The sequence below is a fragment of the Thunnus thynnus genome, chromosome 2 (genome assembly GCF_963924715.1).
Source record: "Thunnus thynnus chromosome 2, fThuThy2.1, whole genome shotgun sequence".
Classification (NCBI taxonomy): domain Eukaryota; kingdom Metazoa; phylum Chordata; class Actinopteri; order Scombriformes; family Scombridae; genus Thunnus; species Thunnus thynnus.
The window spans coordinates 16,926,596-16,941,037 of NC_089518.1; the positions used below are offsets into that span (position 1 = coordinate 16,926,596).

Below are 14,442 nucleotides of genomic sequence, written 5' to 3' on the forward strand. Positions count from 1 at the left end.
ACTACAAATCAACAACCTACTGCTACAAAAATGAGCATAGAGTTTAATCAGTACATGTCTGACACAGTCTAAATATAATGACTACAATGAGGTTCAAAAAGCTAGTATTAACTGCAGGACTGTTGCATCAGATTGTGGAGTTGTGCAGCCTTATCAATGCAGTGGGAGATCCATGGAAAAGGCTGCCTCAACTGTCATGTTTATGAATGCAAACTACCGAGAGAATCCTCTCAGGTCAATTTGAGGACTTACTGTACCTACAGTGTCTGTCCTCGGGGGAAACGTCTATGTGGCTCTGTGGTTGGAAAGTTGGCCATCCCGGCTGGAACACCTACCTGTTGCAGGCTTATTTCCTCGACTGTGAGCCGTGTCACATGGGGCAGGCCTGCAGTGTTTGTCGACAGCTTGCTACGTTAGATCTCTCTGATTGCAGCATCCTGGCTCTTTTGCATACGGGGATTCCATGGAAGCACAGGCTCATTTTAAAGCACAGTGGAAAACTGCCCAGGCACTGTGGATATATAGTCAAATTAGTTTTGTTTTTTCCAAGCTTCATGGGGGAAGGCTAAAATTGTTCCTCGCTGTTGGTGAAAGAACTAGAAAGATAATATGTTACCAATTATGTAATATGTATGTGCAGTTTATTTGTACTGTTTATAGGAGGGATAAAAACCTGCATTAAAGACACAAGGCCAGCACAGATACCTTAGCAAAACTTACAAACTTAAGAGGTTGAAAGAGGCATTTAAATATTCTGCTGTCCTTGTTGATGAATGAAGACAAGTGTTCAATAGAACTTAAATATGTGGATATTTATGTGATTTTTTTCTTCAGAGGCAGGATTCAAATCTCCAAGTGGAAGTGAACTGAATCTCTGCAGTCAGGCTTGCAGAGCAACGGCAGTCTGTTAAGGGTCAAACGCACAGTATATACATGTGCAATGTGGTCAGAAGATCATACTGTTGACATGCATTGACTAGATGTTACACTTGTTTTTATACTTTATCATATGATAAAGTATTAAAAAAAGAATAGATGTCACTAAAATTCATTTCGCCACTGCTCAGAACAAGAGATGAACTGGAGAAATTCTCCAGTGAGATAAATCTCCTGCACTTATTCAGCAGCAGAAAGAAAAGAAGAATAGAGACTCAAGTCATCATGCATATTAGATCACTTTAGTGCCGGTTAGGCAATTGAATTGATTATACAAATTCCTTTTAATTAATGTAAGTTTGAATAAATTAAGAAAATATTAAATGCCATTCCCATATCATCAGGGGATGTGAGAAGATATTTTTTTCAGAGAAGGCAATATACTGTGCACCGTTGAACTACAGCTGTCAGTTTTTCTTAATCATAATATTTCAACTCTCCTGACATTTGGAGTAAAAATAAACACATTCAAGGAAGCTGAGTGGCAAACCCAGCTGTTTTGGCAGGATATCTCCAAGATATAAACGAGAGAAAAAAATGCACAGTGTATTTGGAAGTACAAATCTTGGCATTTCACTGGTGTACTGATGGATTCAAGTAGGTGGTTTTTTGGAAGAATGCTCTCCCACTTGGCATGCTACACAATGAGTGTGGAATTATACTCTACTTGCCAATTATTAGAAATGTTATTTCATAAGTCAAATAAGATGGGTAAATCAAGGTCAAGATTGATATTCCAACCAACGGATACTAAACATTTGTTCAAAAGCAAAGGACTCTGACTAACTGCGTGCTTATGTGCATTGTTTTGGTTGTTTTGTTTGTGGACCCTGCTAAGTCGAGGAAGCAAACAAAGCAGATGCAGGACAATTTGATCAATGATCTCCCAGAGTTCATCAAGAGGGCACATAGGGGTTTACCAAGGCTGGCTTATCCACCAAAGGAACAAAAAACCTCCATTACCTACTCCTGCCTAGCCCACTGATGAGACACCAAATTAGGGTCAATGAAACCACCAACTAAAGATTGATCATCAGAACATCAAAGTCCCTCATGTAAATCCAGCCTTTTTCAGACATCTGGGGTATTGATATAAACCCCTCCCAGAGGAGAGTTGCTGGTTAGAAACCAATATTCCTCCTGGGGGGTACTCTGACCCACCCTTTACAAAGACCCATGAAGTCTGAAAAGTATCTCCTAGTGAAAGGGTTGAAAAGTTTATCCACACCATCCTCTGCAGACCTGCCAGGTGGGCCTCTTATGCAACTGTCCAAAGTTCAAAATGGGTTCATCATCCCAAAGTTACATTCAAGGACACTTCAGCATTTACAGAGAACAACTTTTACTTCAGAAAATCAATCAAGGACCTGAAAGTAGCTCAATGTTTCCAACTGGGGTAAGAGTGGTCAATGGAAATATGATAAACAATTACACAAACAGCAAGTTCCCTTTACCCGATACACCACAGGCTCTGCAGCCCCTCCCCCCTGTCCTGTCACTCTGAAGAGTATTTTGGTTCAAGTTCCACTGCGGCATCCGGCTGTATTGCGGTCTCGGTTTCACCTCCCACTTCCTTTTTTTGGCCCTGACGTGTTTCCGCCCCTGAATTAGAATCAACTCTTTCCACACTGAGTTGTGATATCAGGCCGTCTTCCTTCTCTTGTAGACAGTGTTCGGAAACTAATAAGAAATCCCCAGTGAGGTCAAAATCTATCTCCCAAATCCTCGGTTACAGAGCACGTGACAGAGATACAGGGCAACATCAAAACCTAGCAGCTGGTGTAACACAAAGAGGAAATCTCTTTCTAACACAGTGATAAGATAGAGACAAAGAGAGCTGACCTGCTGCAGCCTTTGAAGAATTTATGCAGCTTTATTCAGAGTAAGTGGAGAAACATCTTATTATATATTATTGTAGTGAAAGATTCTTCTTCCAAGACATCTTTGAGGCGTCTGAGCATCTTTCAGTCTTTGTAGTTTTGGGTGAGAAACTGCAAAGTGGCCACAGGCGCTCCCAGATTGAACCTTTCGATGAAGGCCTCTAGATCCCATTTACCTGTGACAGAAGGATGACACATAAACACAAATATTTAATATTTCCACATATTTGGAGGGGACATGTACTGAAAACCAGGGTTCATTTTCAATCTCATACAAGACTGTTGTGCAGATGGATCAAAATAATGTAAAGCAGTTAACCTTCACATGTCTATTAGACAAAAAGAATTTTATCTTAACAATATCCTACATAAATTTAGTACTTCTTAGCTCAATCTCTGTTACATTACAAGAGCTTTTCTCATGACCGCTCAGTCCATGTTTAAAGGATCTGAGGCCTAACTGAGCAGCACATGGCTCTGGGACGTGAGTCACTGAGAACAGCACTGCTGAAAATAAAACATGTTGCTGTAATGATGGAGGTGGGAACGCAAGGACGTATTGGCAAGAAGATATGATTCAATCGCCTGGACTGTTTTTTTTCTTCCCTCCCCTTTTAAACAAACACCAGACGGCCATCCGGCTGGTATGACAATATCACTTCTTAGATTTTGACAACCGCTGATTCCCTGCAGCTTCCCCTCCCTTTACAAAAAAAACAAAAAAAGACAAATTCATAATTATCATTCCAAGGCAACAAAACCCTCTGTGCTTTAAACTTGCAAACTTAAACAGATTCTGGAGAGAACTGAATATCTGTCTGCCTGCATCTTCACATGTTTGGGTGTACGTAAGATAATGTCCTGCTCCCTAATCCAGGGAATCGCTGACATTCTGGTATTTCCGTGTGGAGTAATTACATTAACAGCTGCTCAAGTATAGCGTAGGAAAAATAATCTTTTGAAAAGAAAGCCAACTATTGAAAGGGTCCAGATCTGTTGAGAGAATGGTCTCACAGTTAGGGGTCGAGTCTTACTCTGCCTGGATAGAAACATTACTGCTTTTGACCTCTCGCCGCAGCTGCTTTACAGGCCTTTGCTGTGGCTGTTTTCACCATCAAGGAGCCACAGTTTGTATCTTCTGGCATCATGGAGGAGATCTGGGAGGAGAGATACACTTTGCCGGTGCCACGCACATCAAGTGCACTCACCTCCCAATGATGCAGAAACAAATCAGAGGGATCCATTTACATTTCAGACATGTCTTATTCAAGGCTATCAGGCTTTTTCAGAATAACTGATCGTTTTCCAAACAACTCCCATCAAATCTTAAAGCAGATTTTTTATTTTTTGTGTGTTCACCTTTGTAGATGTAGAAAGTTTAAAATAAAAAAAATGACAGTATTACCAAATTATTACTCAACTATTTTCTGCTTATGCACCCTCCCTGATCCTCCCTACATGTTTAGCTCATGAGACTGGCACCACTGTGTGTCCGAGTTTGCCATGAGGTCAGGTCAGGTTCTGAGCTCAGCTGGGGAGGATGATGAATAATAACTGGGAGATGAGCAGATGAGTACCCGAATCTCGCTTGGTCCTCTGTGTGAATGAGGACTGCCTGCAGAAAGGGCTCCAATAATCAAGCAAGGGCAACGGAGCCAAGTGACCCGTCTGTATGATAGGGCATGGCCCCGGTGGCCCCTCTGGCCTGTGCTTCAGTGGGAGATAATGCACCGCCTCTGCAGATCCCCAAACCTCTCTGCATGTCCAGAACAAGGTCTCTCACCCTTTTAGAAGTAGCACTTTAAAGAAAGCTTCAGTGTGAGGTAGGGGCACAACAAATTTTACACTGAATGGCAGGATATAGTTCACAAGTCGTGGCAGATTTTACTCTCATGACAGTCATGCATAAATAGTTCAACTTTCTCTTTCTCCTTTCGTGCGGTGAACCTGCAACAATGTTAGGCAACATTTCCTCCAACGGAGAATGTCACGGTGAAGATCATCTTATTGTAGAATGACGATCAAACGGAGAGTCAAAACGAGGCGCTGCTTGTAAGGCTTTACACACATAATCCTGTCTAAAGCTGTGCAATCATTGGGCGCAGTCCAAAACGAGGCAAATTCACAATATCTGGTGATATCACGCTGGCTGGTACCCTGCAAATGCCTAGACTTACAAGTGACCTTAAAATAGTCTGTCTGTAGTGCAGAGACGCGTTTCCGCCTCTCCCATCTGCCTGCTCATGGAAAGGACAGATAGTGTGGGACCTGAGGGCGATGTTAAAGTCTTCCTGCCTCCTCTTTTGTTTCCACCTTGCTTCTCTGTCTGGGTATGGCAAGGAGATCAGGACTGCTGTGAGGTGACACAGAACTGCTACATTTAGTGGTGTGGGCGGTGTCCCTGCTAAACCTCTTATAGTGTCTCAAAAATACTCAAAACCAAGCGATTCTGTTCATCGCAGTAGAGTAAGAGAAGCCATGTCAGGGTAAGAGCGGCACTGAGCTTTTTCACATAAAATTCATAGTAATAGTATTGCGATCTTAAATTCTCTTTGTGGACTTCAAAAGTCAGGGGTCAGCCAGAGAACAGTGCCCCTGGAGCAGAGATGTGTCTTGCGCAAAAACAAAGCTTCAGCAGCAGATGCTTGCTGTGGTAAGACCTGGGTTGAGGAATGGTGTCACGTTTGGCTGCCGATCTCAGCTCACAGCCTGCTGTCAGTATAGCAGCCTACAATGTTACCAACTGCTGTCACCTTGCTGGGGACTCCATCTTCAGTCTTAGAGGGATGTGTCACATGTTGAAGATATGTGGTTAGTATTCTTTACCTTTAAAACACATCACACAATTCTTCTCCAGTGCACCATGCTTTACTCACCAAATGTTTTCATCATGAATGAATGGCAGTGTTGCGCTGGAGAAGAGTCGTGTGATATGTTTTAATGTTGATGGACTTGGACCAGCTCACACTGGTCTGCAGCTTGCTGCATGTGCGTTCTCAGAGTAAACTGCAGTATTCTTCACTCGTCACATTGCAGGAATAATGTTTTGTATTTATGCTTGGCTTATTGGCAGTGCTTGTCCCAGTCAATCAGAAGAAACAGAATATTTAGTAAAAAGGGGAAACATGCATTAATTAAGGGTTATAACGAGGGCTTCATCTCACAATTATTTTAATTATCGATGAATTTGCAGATTGATTAATCAACTCATTATTTCAGCTCTATTAGTAACTAAGCAGCTCATTATTATTTTCATTATCGATTTATTTGTTTTAATCAGATTATTTTCTTGATTAATTTGTTTAGAATTTGGTCATTAAATTGTAAGAAAATAGTGAAAAATGCCCATCACAATTTCCTTAAGTCAAAGGTGTCAAATTCCTAGTTTTAGGGGCATCTCAGTGGCGTAGGAGTTAAGACGCTTACTATGAGCTACAACGTCCCTGGTTTGAGCCCAGGACCATTGTTGCATCTCTCTCTCCCACGTTTCCTGTCATCCATCTATCTACTAAAACCCCAAACATTCCTTGTTTTATCCGATGGTCCAAAACCGAAAGATTTTTATTCTATATAGAAAGAGAAAGAAAAGCAGCAGATCATCACAACTGAGATTTTGGGAATATTTGACATTTATGCTTGAAAAGTTACTTGACGTATTTATCAATTATCAAAATAGTTGCTGGTTATCTTCTTGATGATTGACAAAATGAGTGATTGATCGTTTTGGCTCCACTATGATTATTGATATCAAAAGTAAATTCTAATACTATGGAGCTGAGTGAGTGAAGTTGAAGAAAAATTTTGAAACTTTTACCCCTAACCTGACATGTCTGTTGAAGAGAGAGAAACCCCCCCCCAAAAAACGTCAAAGTGTTCCTTTAAGTCAGCCGACTCCTGGCTGAAGCTCAGGCCTGCTGTAGCAACCAAATCCTGGCTCTCTTGACTCAAAGCAGCTCTGATTAATGGTAGAGGCTGTGGGTGGGTGGTAGACATGGATCTGCCCATTACCACACTGCAACATTGCAAATGGCTTCAATTACTGTGGAGTGTGCTGAGCTGGCAGTAGGGGCTCTAGGAGGCAAGATGAGCAACGTGCACCATCCAGCAGCTAACTCCACTGTGATCCATTCATTCACGCAATGTGATCATCATGTTCATCCTCTCCTCTGTAATTTACTACAAAAAAAAAATAAAGGAAAATTTGGACAAGAAGGATGACTTTGATCAATTTTTCATTTTCAACTTTTACTTTAATTTTCAGCCAATATTTCAGATGCTGCTCTTCATGCGGTGACCACATTACTGTTTCTGATCAATCCACAGTATCTCTTGGGATCCCAGTGAGGAGACAAAGGGCTGGATGTGTGAACTGTGCATGTGTTAACTAGCGTATAGGCTGAAACAACACTAGATGGCCCCTCTCAAGGCCTCAGTGTTTCCCTGCTCGGCATTGTAACACTGTTTCCCTTGACAAACTGACTCGCCGGCACTAAACAGTAGCAGGACATATTGAGGACTTGCCAAGTGGCTGACAAGTATCACGAGGGCCTGTGTGCCCACGCCTGCCCCCCACCCTGGCACAGGGGCAGCCTTCAGTCAGGGACAGCCTTCCTGAGCCAGAGCGATGGGGATTCCCTATGATCACGCCCCTGTGCCCGGTGCCAAGAGCGCAGCCCCCCTGTAGTTTCTTGTATAACAAACCAGCTGTCTCCATCAGTTCACTGACCCACATTCATAACCTTAACACAGGAGGCACAGCAGACTCCCACGGTTCCTCACAACAGCCCTACTCCACCTCTCATTGTTCACCCCTTTATTACTTAAGTGATGGTCAGAGATGAAAGAAAAAAGACGACAAATTTGCGATAAAATTGAGTCAATGACTGTGCTACTGGAAGTGGAAAACGATCATTAGGAGTCTCCCACCCACGACTAAATGCTCTCCCTTCGCAAATCACATCAATTAATGTCATGGGCTATGAAAAATGCTCTCTGTGTCACACCACATGGAGGGAGGACAGACGCTAATAAGTGAACATACTTAACGGAGGAGGTGGGGAGACATGGGATTCCCTCCGTTCCTCTTGTCTGTGCGGGAATACCACGCTCATGGCCAAGTGGAGGCCGGTAATAATACAGCAGGTATAACACTAAATTCAGCCAAACAAATAATTACTGTAAAATCGAGAATTTTTCTATTAATAAACCATGACTAGGCTTTCATCCTTAATGTCATGCACTGCATATTTCCATTACCCACTTTTACAAAGGCAGTTATCCTCTCCAGAATTGACCCATCCAATGAAACATTTGATTATCCAAGAGTGAATTTCTTAATTTCATTTCCCTTGAATAGAAAGAACAGTTTGCCGGAGAGAGGAAGTGCTACAGCGGGAGTTAAACTCATCCAGTAGATTAAGGATGGGTGGATCCACTCAGTTCAATCACTTCATAATGTGGGGGCAACTACTGGAGCTGGTCGCAGAAAATGAGTCTGCTCTAGTTTACTTTGCACAAAAAATATTAAAATATTCTAAATAGCAGGCTATTATTCATGCTATTATTTGTCTTCAGCATAACTACTTTTGACACAATGAATACCCTAACAATGTGTTAAGAGTTCATCTCAACCTCCCCAAATGTGAGTTCGTATACACAAAATACAAAAAAGTGCATCTCTTTTGACATTTCTTTTTCCAGAGGTTTCAACATCAAACAGACCTCAGCCTAATGTGCCTGGATTGTTTGCTGACACAGCTGTCAAAACTTCAAACAGCAGAGACTGGCAGCTCCACTCATTCACGGCTGCATTGCTTGAAGTCTCAAAACGCCCTGATCTCCCCTCAAATCACCGGCTGTGACCCGAGTAGAGCAGACAGACAGACACGCCTCCTGTGAGGTATTGTACATCCAAGTGCAGTTGCCCACCTTCCCAGAGACTTCAGGGGGAGGAAAAGTAAAGAAAACCTGAAGTATATACAAAACAATAACTCTTCTCACTGCAAGAAAAACAAGGTTGTCTTTTGAGAGACACACAAGGAAAATTATTTACTAATGATCTTAACAGTAATTTAAATATAAATTTTTTAAAAAAAAAACTAAACATGTTAATGTGTATTGGTTGATGAGGCTTCCAGGTTTGGTGGAAATTAACAAGACATGGTCAGACAGACTCGTGCAGGTGTGCGTGGGTGCCAGCAATACTTGTCATGACCCTGTAGGCATTAACACTGCAACAGACTTACTCACTAACCTCATTAACATTCCCTTTGTTAAGTTCAAGCACTCAGAGAAAACAATCTTCCTAAAGATATTTGAAATGCTACAATTAAATGCTCATGATTGTTTCTGCATTATGTGCATTGACATCTGTCCAGACCAAACCAAGCCACAGACACAGACCTGGGGTTGAAACTGGTAAGATGGTGTCGACAGTGAGTGTTGTGAGACATTATATCATAAATGAAATCACTATCAGCTTAAATAATGTGACTGACACATTTGTTACCACCTAATATAGTTACATTTCATCCTAAATATAAGATTAAGCCCACTCATTTCACCATGTTGTGAAATGACGCGACTGCGAATGTCAGGAAATAGAATAATCTACTAGCTCATGCTTACAAAAATACCTACAGTAGCCTGTAAAGATTACCACAGGCATGTCATACCTATGCAGTTCCTAAAACACAAAACCCAAAGCCACAAAAACAACAGTATAAACCTATAATGTGGTTAATTTGAGAGGAAATGTTTGGGCCTTGAGTTTCAAACCTTTGGTGTAATCTGTCTATTGCTGATTCAACAACAAACTGTTGGCAGTTGTGTTGATCAGTGTTGGTATATGATAGATGATGCCGCAGAGGCCAGCAGTGTTGTGAACTCAAGGTGCTGGTGAGCGGAGTCATTACCACGGGCTGACTTCTCCCGCTTGGTGAGTGACACTGGTGTGTCTGGCAGCTGCTCAAACAACATGAACTGGTAGCGGTGAAAACCGGACTTCTGTGGTGGAGTTGGAGGATGATAGTCTGCAGGGATAAACAAAGAATCAGAGTCAAGAGAGCTAAGATTGGTGAATGCAGCCACATAGCAAAAAATGCTAAATGCATAATTATCATGCCACCCTCGTTTTATGTTCCAGTCTTTTTCATCGTACAAGGTTTCCAAACATTAGTGGCTCCAAATCCCCTTTATGCATCTGGATTTTACAATAAACCAAAGGAAGCTGTAGATCCATAAAATGAATGGTTGGCTGAAAACCCTACTTACCAGTGAGGGTTTCCCCTTGCATCTGTCCTTTCTTGAGTGCACTGCCCTGTTAATTCAGACATACAGTCAGTCAGGAAAATACATTTGGGAAATCATCTTTTAGATTAAAACTGACATCTCTATGATGCAATGTAATCCATTTCTTCAGACCAAACCTTTGTTGAGGGTTGCTTATCTGGATCATGTCACTCCTCCCTTAGTTTTTATGTTCCCATAGCCGAATACTGTATGATGTGCTCCCTTAGCTCATTTAATGACAATACCAATTTTGTTCAGAGTCAGTTTTGTTAGTCAAACCTGATTGCTAAATTCTGACTACAGTATACACTCACTGGCCACATTATTAGCTACACCTGTGCAATCTAATGCAATTCAATACAACAGCTCTGCCATAAATTCTACATTTATGAAGCTTAAATATTTTCAGTTTTTGTTGACTTTGTCAGAAAGGTGATAATTCTACTTTATGTTTATTATTGAGGTTGTAGTGGGTGGTGGTGGTGTACTGGAGTGCATTATATTGAATGGTGTTCCTAATATTTTGCCCCCCTCATGTATGTTAATGGAGTGGGCAAAGTATCAGGAACACCATTCAGTATAATGCACCCCAGTACACCACCATCACCCACTATGACTTCAATAATAAACATAAAGTAAAATTATCAGCTTTCTGACAATGTCAGCAAAAACTGTATAAGCTTTGTAAATGTAGGATTTATGGCAGAGCTGTTGTATTGAATTGCATTAGATTGTACGGGTGTTCCTAGTAAAGTGGCCAGTGAGTATATATTTTTTACCTTGCATAGATCCAATAAACATCAAGATTTAGGTAATGATTGGGAAAAAAACAATCATTTGTCACTAGTAGTTTAAAAATTCAACTACTAGAAGCTCACATTAAAATGTTTAAATATGTCAAATTAGAAATATAAATGATCTGTGATATTACTACCAGAAAACAAGAGACAATACCCAGACAAAAGACAGCTTCCAAGCAAATTAAACCAGTGATTGGTTTTTCAGGTAGCAATTTCCCATATTATTAATTGTATATTAACTTCTCGTTGCCTAGAAACAGACATCATGTAACCTGATGTGCGGCAAAGATATTGTTCATAAGTATTTTCTACTGTATATTTGTCAGGTTAAACTCCCTCATCCCCAGGAAGTACACAGTCAGGCACTTCACACTGCAAATTGCACACAGGAATGTTTATTTAATAGACTTGGCTGCTTACTGCAAGACGGCTGCATCCTTGAGTGGGAGTAAAAGGGCTAAATATGTTGTCTGTGAAATGGCCCAAAACCCACTTGAGGTAAGCATGGAAGTCCCCATCACAGGAATCAAATATCTGGTCTAAGCACCTATTTCTGTCCTCTTTTCTCCACACAAAGGCTCCCCCCACAGGGTGACAAAGGTACTGTGTTACTAGACAGCATGCAAGGACAATAGACATGCAGGACAAGGAGCATTTTTACTCCTCTCCTTCGATCCTTCAGCAGAGTTTTCAGTTTGGTAGATAATAGAAACCAGTAAAATACAGATTGTAGTAGGACCGCAACATTAAGTTGCATTTCTCTTGTATGTAGACTTAACAAACTCAGAATATAGTACAAACAGAAACAAAACAATTGTTTTTGGGGATTTGATTGGTTAGACAATTATGATCTTTCTAAAAAGGACATAAAAACATTACACAGTTGGAAAAACAACTTAAGTACTCTAATAAATAAGTTAAAAAATAAATGTGTTAATATGTGCTTTTGTCAAGGAAAAGGAAATATTATACATTCAACCTCTTTAGTTTGCTTTCAAGTCATATGTAGACCAAAGGAAAAGGAGATTGCAGGACCAATCAGGTGAGGACTTTTTTTTTGAAAATACTGCATCTATCACCTGGCAGGTGATGAAATGATGTTTGGAGCTGACCATTGTTCATATTGCCAACTTTAATGCCATAAGCAAAAAATATGTCTGTAAATCTCTGTCTGAATGACTGAGATGCATAACTTTGTAAAGATTCATTAATTAATATTAGCATTCATATTGTATTCTTTCTGTACAAAAATGTTGCAGCAGTGAAGTATGTGTCCCTTATTGTGCATCATCTTATCCATAATCCTATAACTGCTGTTTAGGAGGTTTAGCAGTAAGTATTAGACTGCACAGCACCAGTGTTTACACAGGCTGATAAAATTCAGAAGATTAGTTTCAACTGTGAGTATCTTCATCCACTGATCAGTGAGAAAAAAAGCTTTATTTAGAAATAGCAAGAGTCCTGCAGCCTGCAGGATCCAAACCCATTGCCATAGCAACAGGTAGTCAACATTTGAGCGTGCAACATTTTCCCACATTTTAATGCTCAGCTCTCGCTCACTCTCCACGGCACCCTCTGCCCTTTTAATTTCATTATAATACATAGAGTAAAAACAACAGCAAATTAATGCAATATTGAAATTCAGCCAAATAATAAAAGACAAGTCAAAATTCATAAAAAATAAATAAGAATAATGAGAATAAAATAATAATAATAATCTTTTCCAGGGCAGGCCTTACAGCTGCAAAGTCACTGACTCTTGATGTTCACTGGGGAGTGACGACTTGCTCACACTGATCTACGGGACATTCTCACATGGTGGGCGGCCTCCCTCAGGGACCCTGCTGTGGGGGCGGGGCACAGAGCGTGAAAAGTTCTGACCCCTAAATGATTGACAGCCACTTGCTACGTTAATTGTGTTTATCAACAAAAAGTTCAGCTCATGATATGGTCTTTAATAGGTGTTATCATTTTATTTTTGTAATACTGATTTTTATTTAATTAGGAATACATCTGCAAAAATTCTGATAATTATTAAGTTTTATGGCTATATTTTTGGACAAAAATTTCAATAGGGGTATGTACTGAAAATTAAAATGATGACTCAAATGATTAAAATGCTACTTGACAGGTTGGAATTCATTGCGGTTTGCTCTAATTAAATTCACCTAATGCCTCTCGACCCAGCTGAATGATTTTCTTGTTAACCCCAACCGTGCAAAATCTCTGAATGATGATGTCATAAATTGGGGATGTAATACGATTATTAGACTCACACAATGTCTGTTGTGCCCACCAATGAGCTGGTGAACATGTCAACATGTCAACATGAAAGGTCTCAAATTTAAGTAATTTCAACTAGTTTTGCAATATTTTCAGTTTATATTTCAGTATTTGAAATAGATGTTATGCCTGTTTGCACCACAGAGTGTTTTTCATATAGTAAATCTATTACAGCTTTGTAAGGGGGAATCAAAAGCCACATAGCGCATTGATGAAGTTAATCTTAGATCAATGATATCCTCAGCGAGGATGATACTCTGAGCTCAGGGTTAGAAAAGTTAAAAGCACTGAGACATCACACCCCAGACACTGTAAAGCTCCCAAATAATAGCAAATGCAGTATATGCAGTATTAACTATAGTGTAGATATAAGTTACTGTGGCTATCACGTCTGTTGACAATAGCCACAGCTAAAAATACAATGGTAGACATGGCTAATGCAATGAGAAAAGTATAAAATAGTTTTATAAGTAACAGATACTAGATAAAATGTGGTGAACATGTAATACAGGATTCGAAGGAAAATCTGGTGTAAAGAAAGTGTGTTGTGTCCTTGTTATAATCAAACGTCTTGAAATGTGTACACTGAGAATAAATAGTGTACCTCTTTTGCAGTACAACATCTATGCTGACCAACTATACACAGTTATATTTTTGGAATATCTGTGCTGGCCTAAAGCTGAAGATAAAAGTTACATTTGCAGAGGCAGATGTCAGAGAAAACAGTAGTGTCGACTATTGTAACTGTACTGTATATTTACTCAATCCAAATGTGAAACATGCAGTTTATCTGTATTAATTCCCTAGTTGTCTCTGTAAGCAATTTGTTGAATTTGAAGCACTGAATAGAAAATAGCAAAATATTAAAACGAGTATCTTAATACAAACCACAGAGTACTCACAGCTACTGTGCCAGTGTTTAAACTTCTGGATATTTACAAGTTATGTCATTTCAACAGCTGAAAGATGAAAATGATTTGGCATGGCTTCATTATCTATGCAGTTACAAACAAACACATTATCAGGGTTTCTCTGTATTTTCACATCTGGACATAATTAGATTTCAAATTTAGATGGCCATGCGTGTCAAACAGTCTTTGATCTCAGTGCATACAATAACATATAATAAAGAAGACATATTGTATATTTTGCGTACAATATGACAATATACACACCTTTAAGCAATATTTGTACCCAAGGCACAAATTTGCCAGACTTGAATGTGCTCTGTCAACCTTTCTTGTGTGATAAGC

At 40.0% G+C, this 14,442-nt stretch overlaps 1 protein-coding gene across 3 annotated transcripts in view; it reads right to left on the reverse strand.

The window, feature by feature from the left end:
- Window positions 1–2,789: 2,789 nt before the first annotated feature.
- The window catches only part of LOC137194838 (phosphatidylethanolamine-binding protein 4), a 57,192-nt gene continuing 45,539 nt past the window's right edge, over window positions 2,790–14,442 (reverse strand). For all 3 annotated transcript variants that reach the window (XM_067607026.1, XM_067607034.1, XM_067607018.1), the window contains 3 exons: window positions 10,089–10,134; window positions 9,731–9,847; window positions 2,790–2,992 (listed from right to left, as the gene is read on the reverse strand). In XM_067607026.1, the coding sequence (XP_067463127.1) occupies window positions 2,901–2,992; window positions 9,731–9,847; window positions 10,089–10,134 (255 nt within the window). In that variant the 3' untranslated portion in view covers window positions 2,790–2,900. The remainder of the gene's footprint in view (window positions 2,993–9,730; window positions 9,848–10,088; window positions 10,135–14,442) is intronic.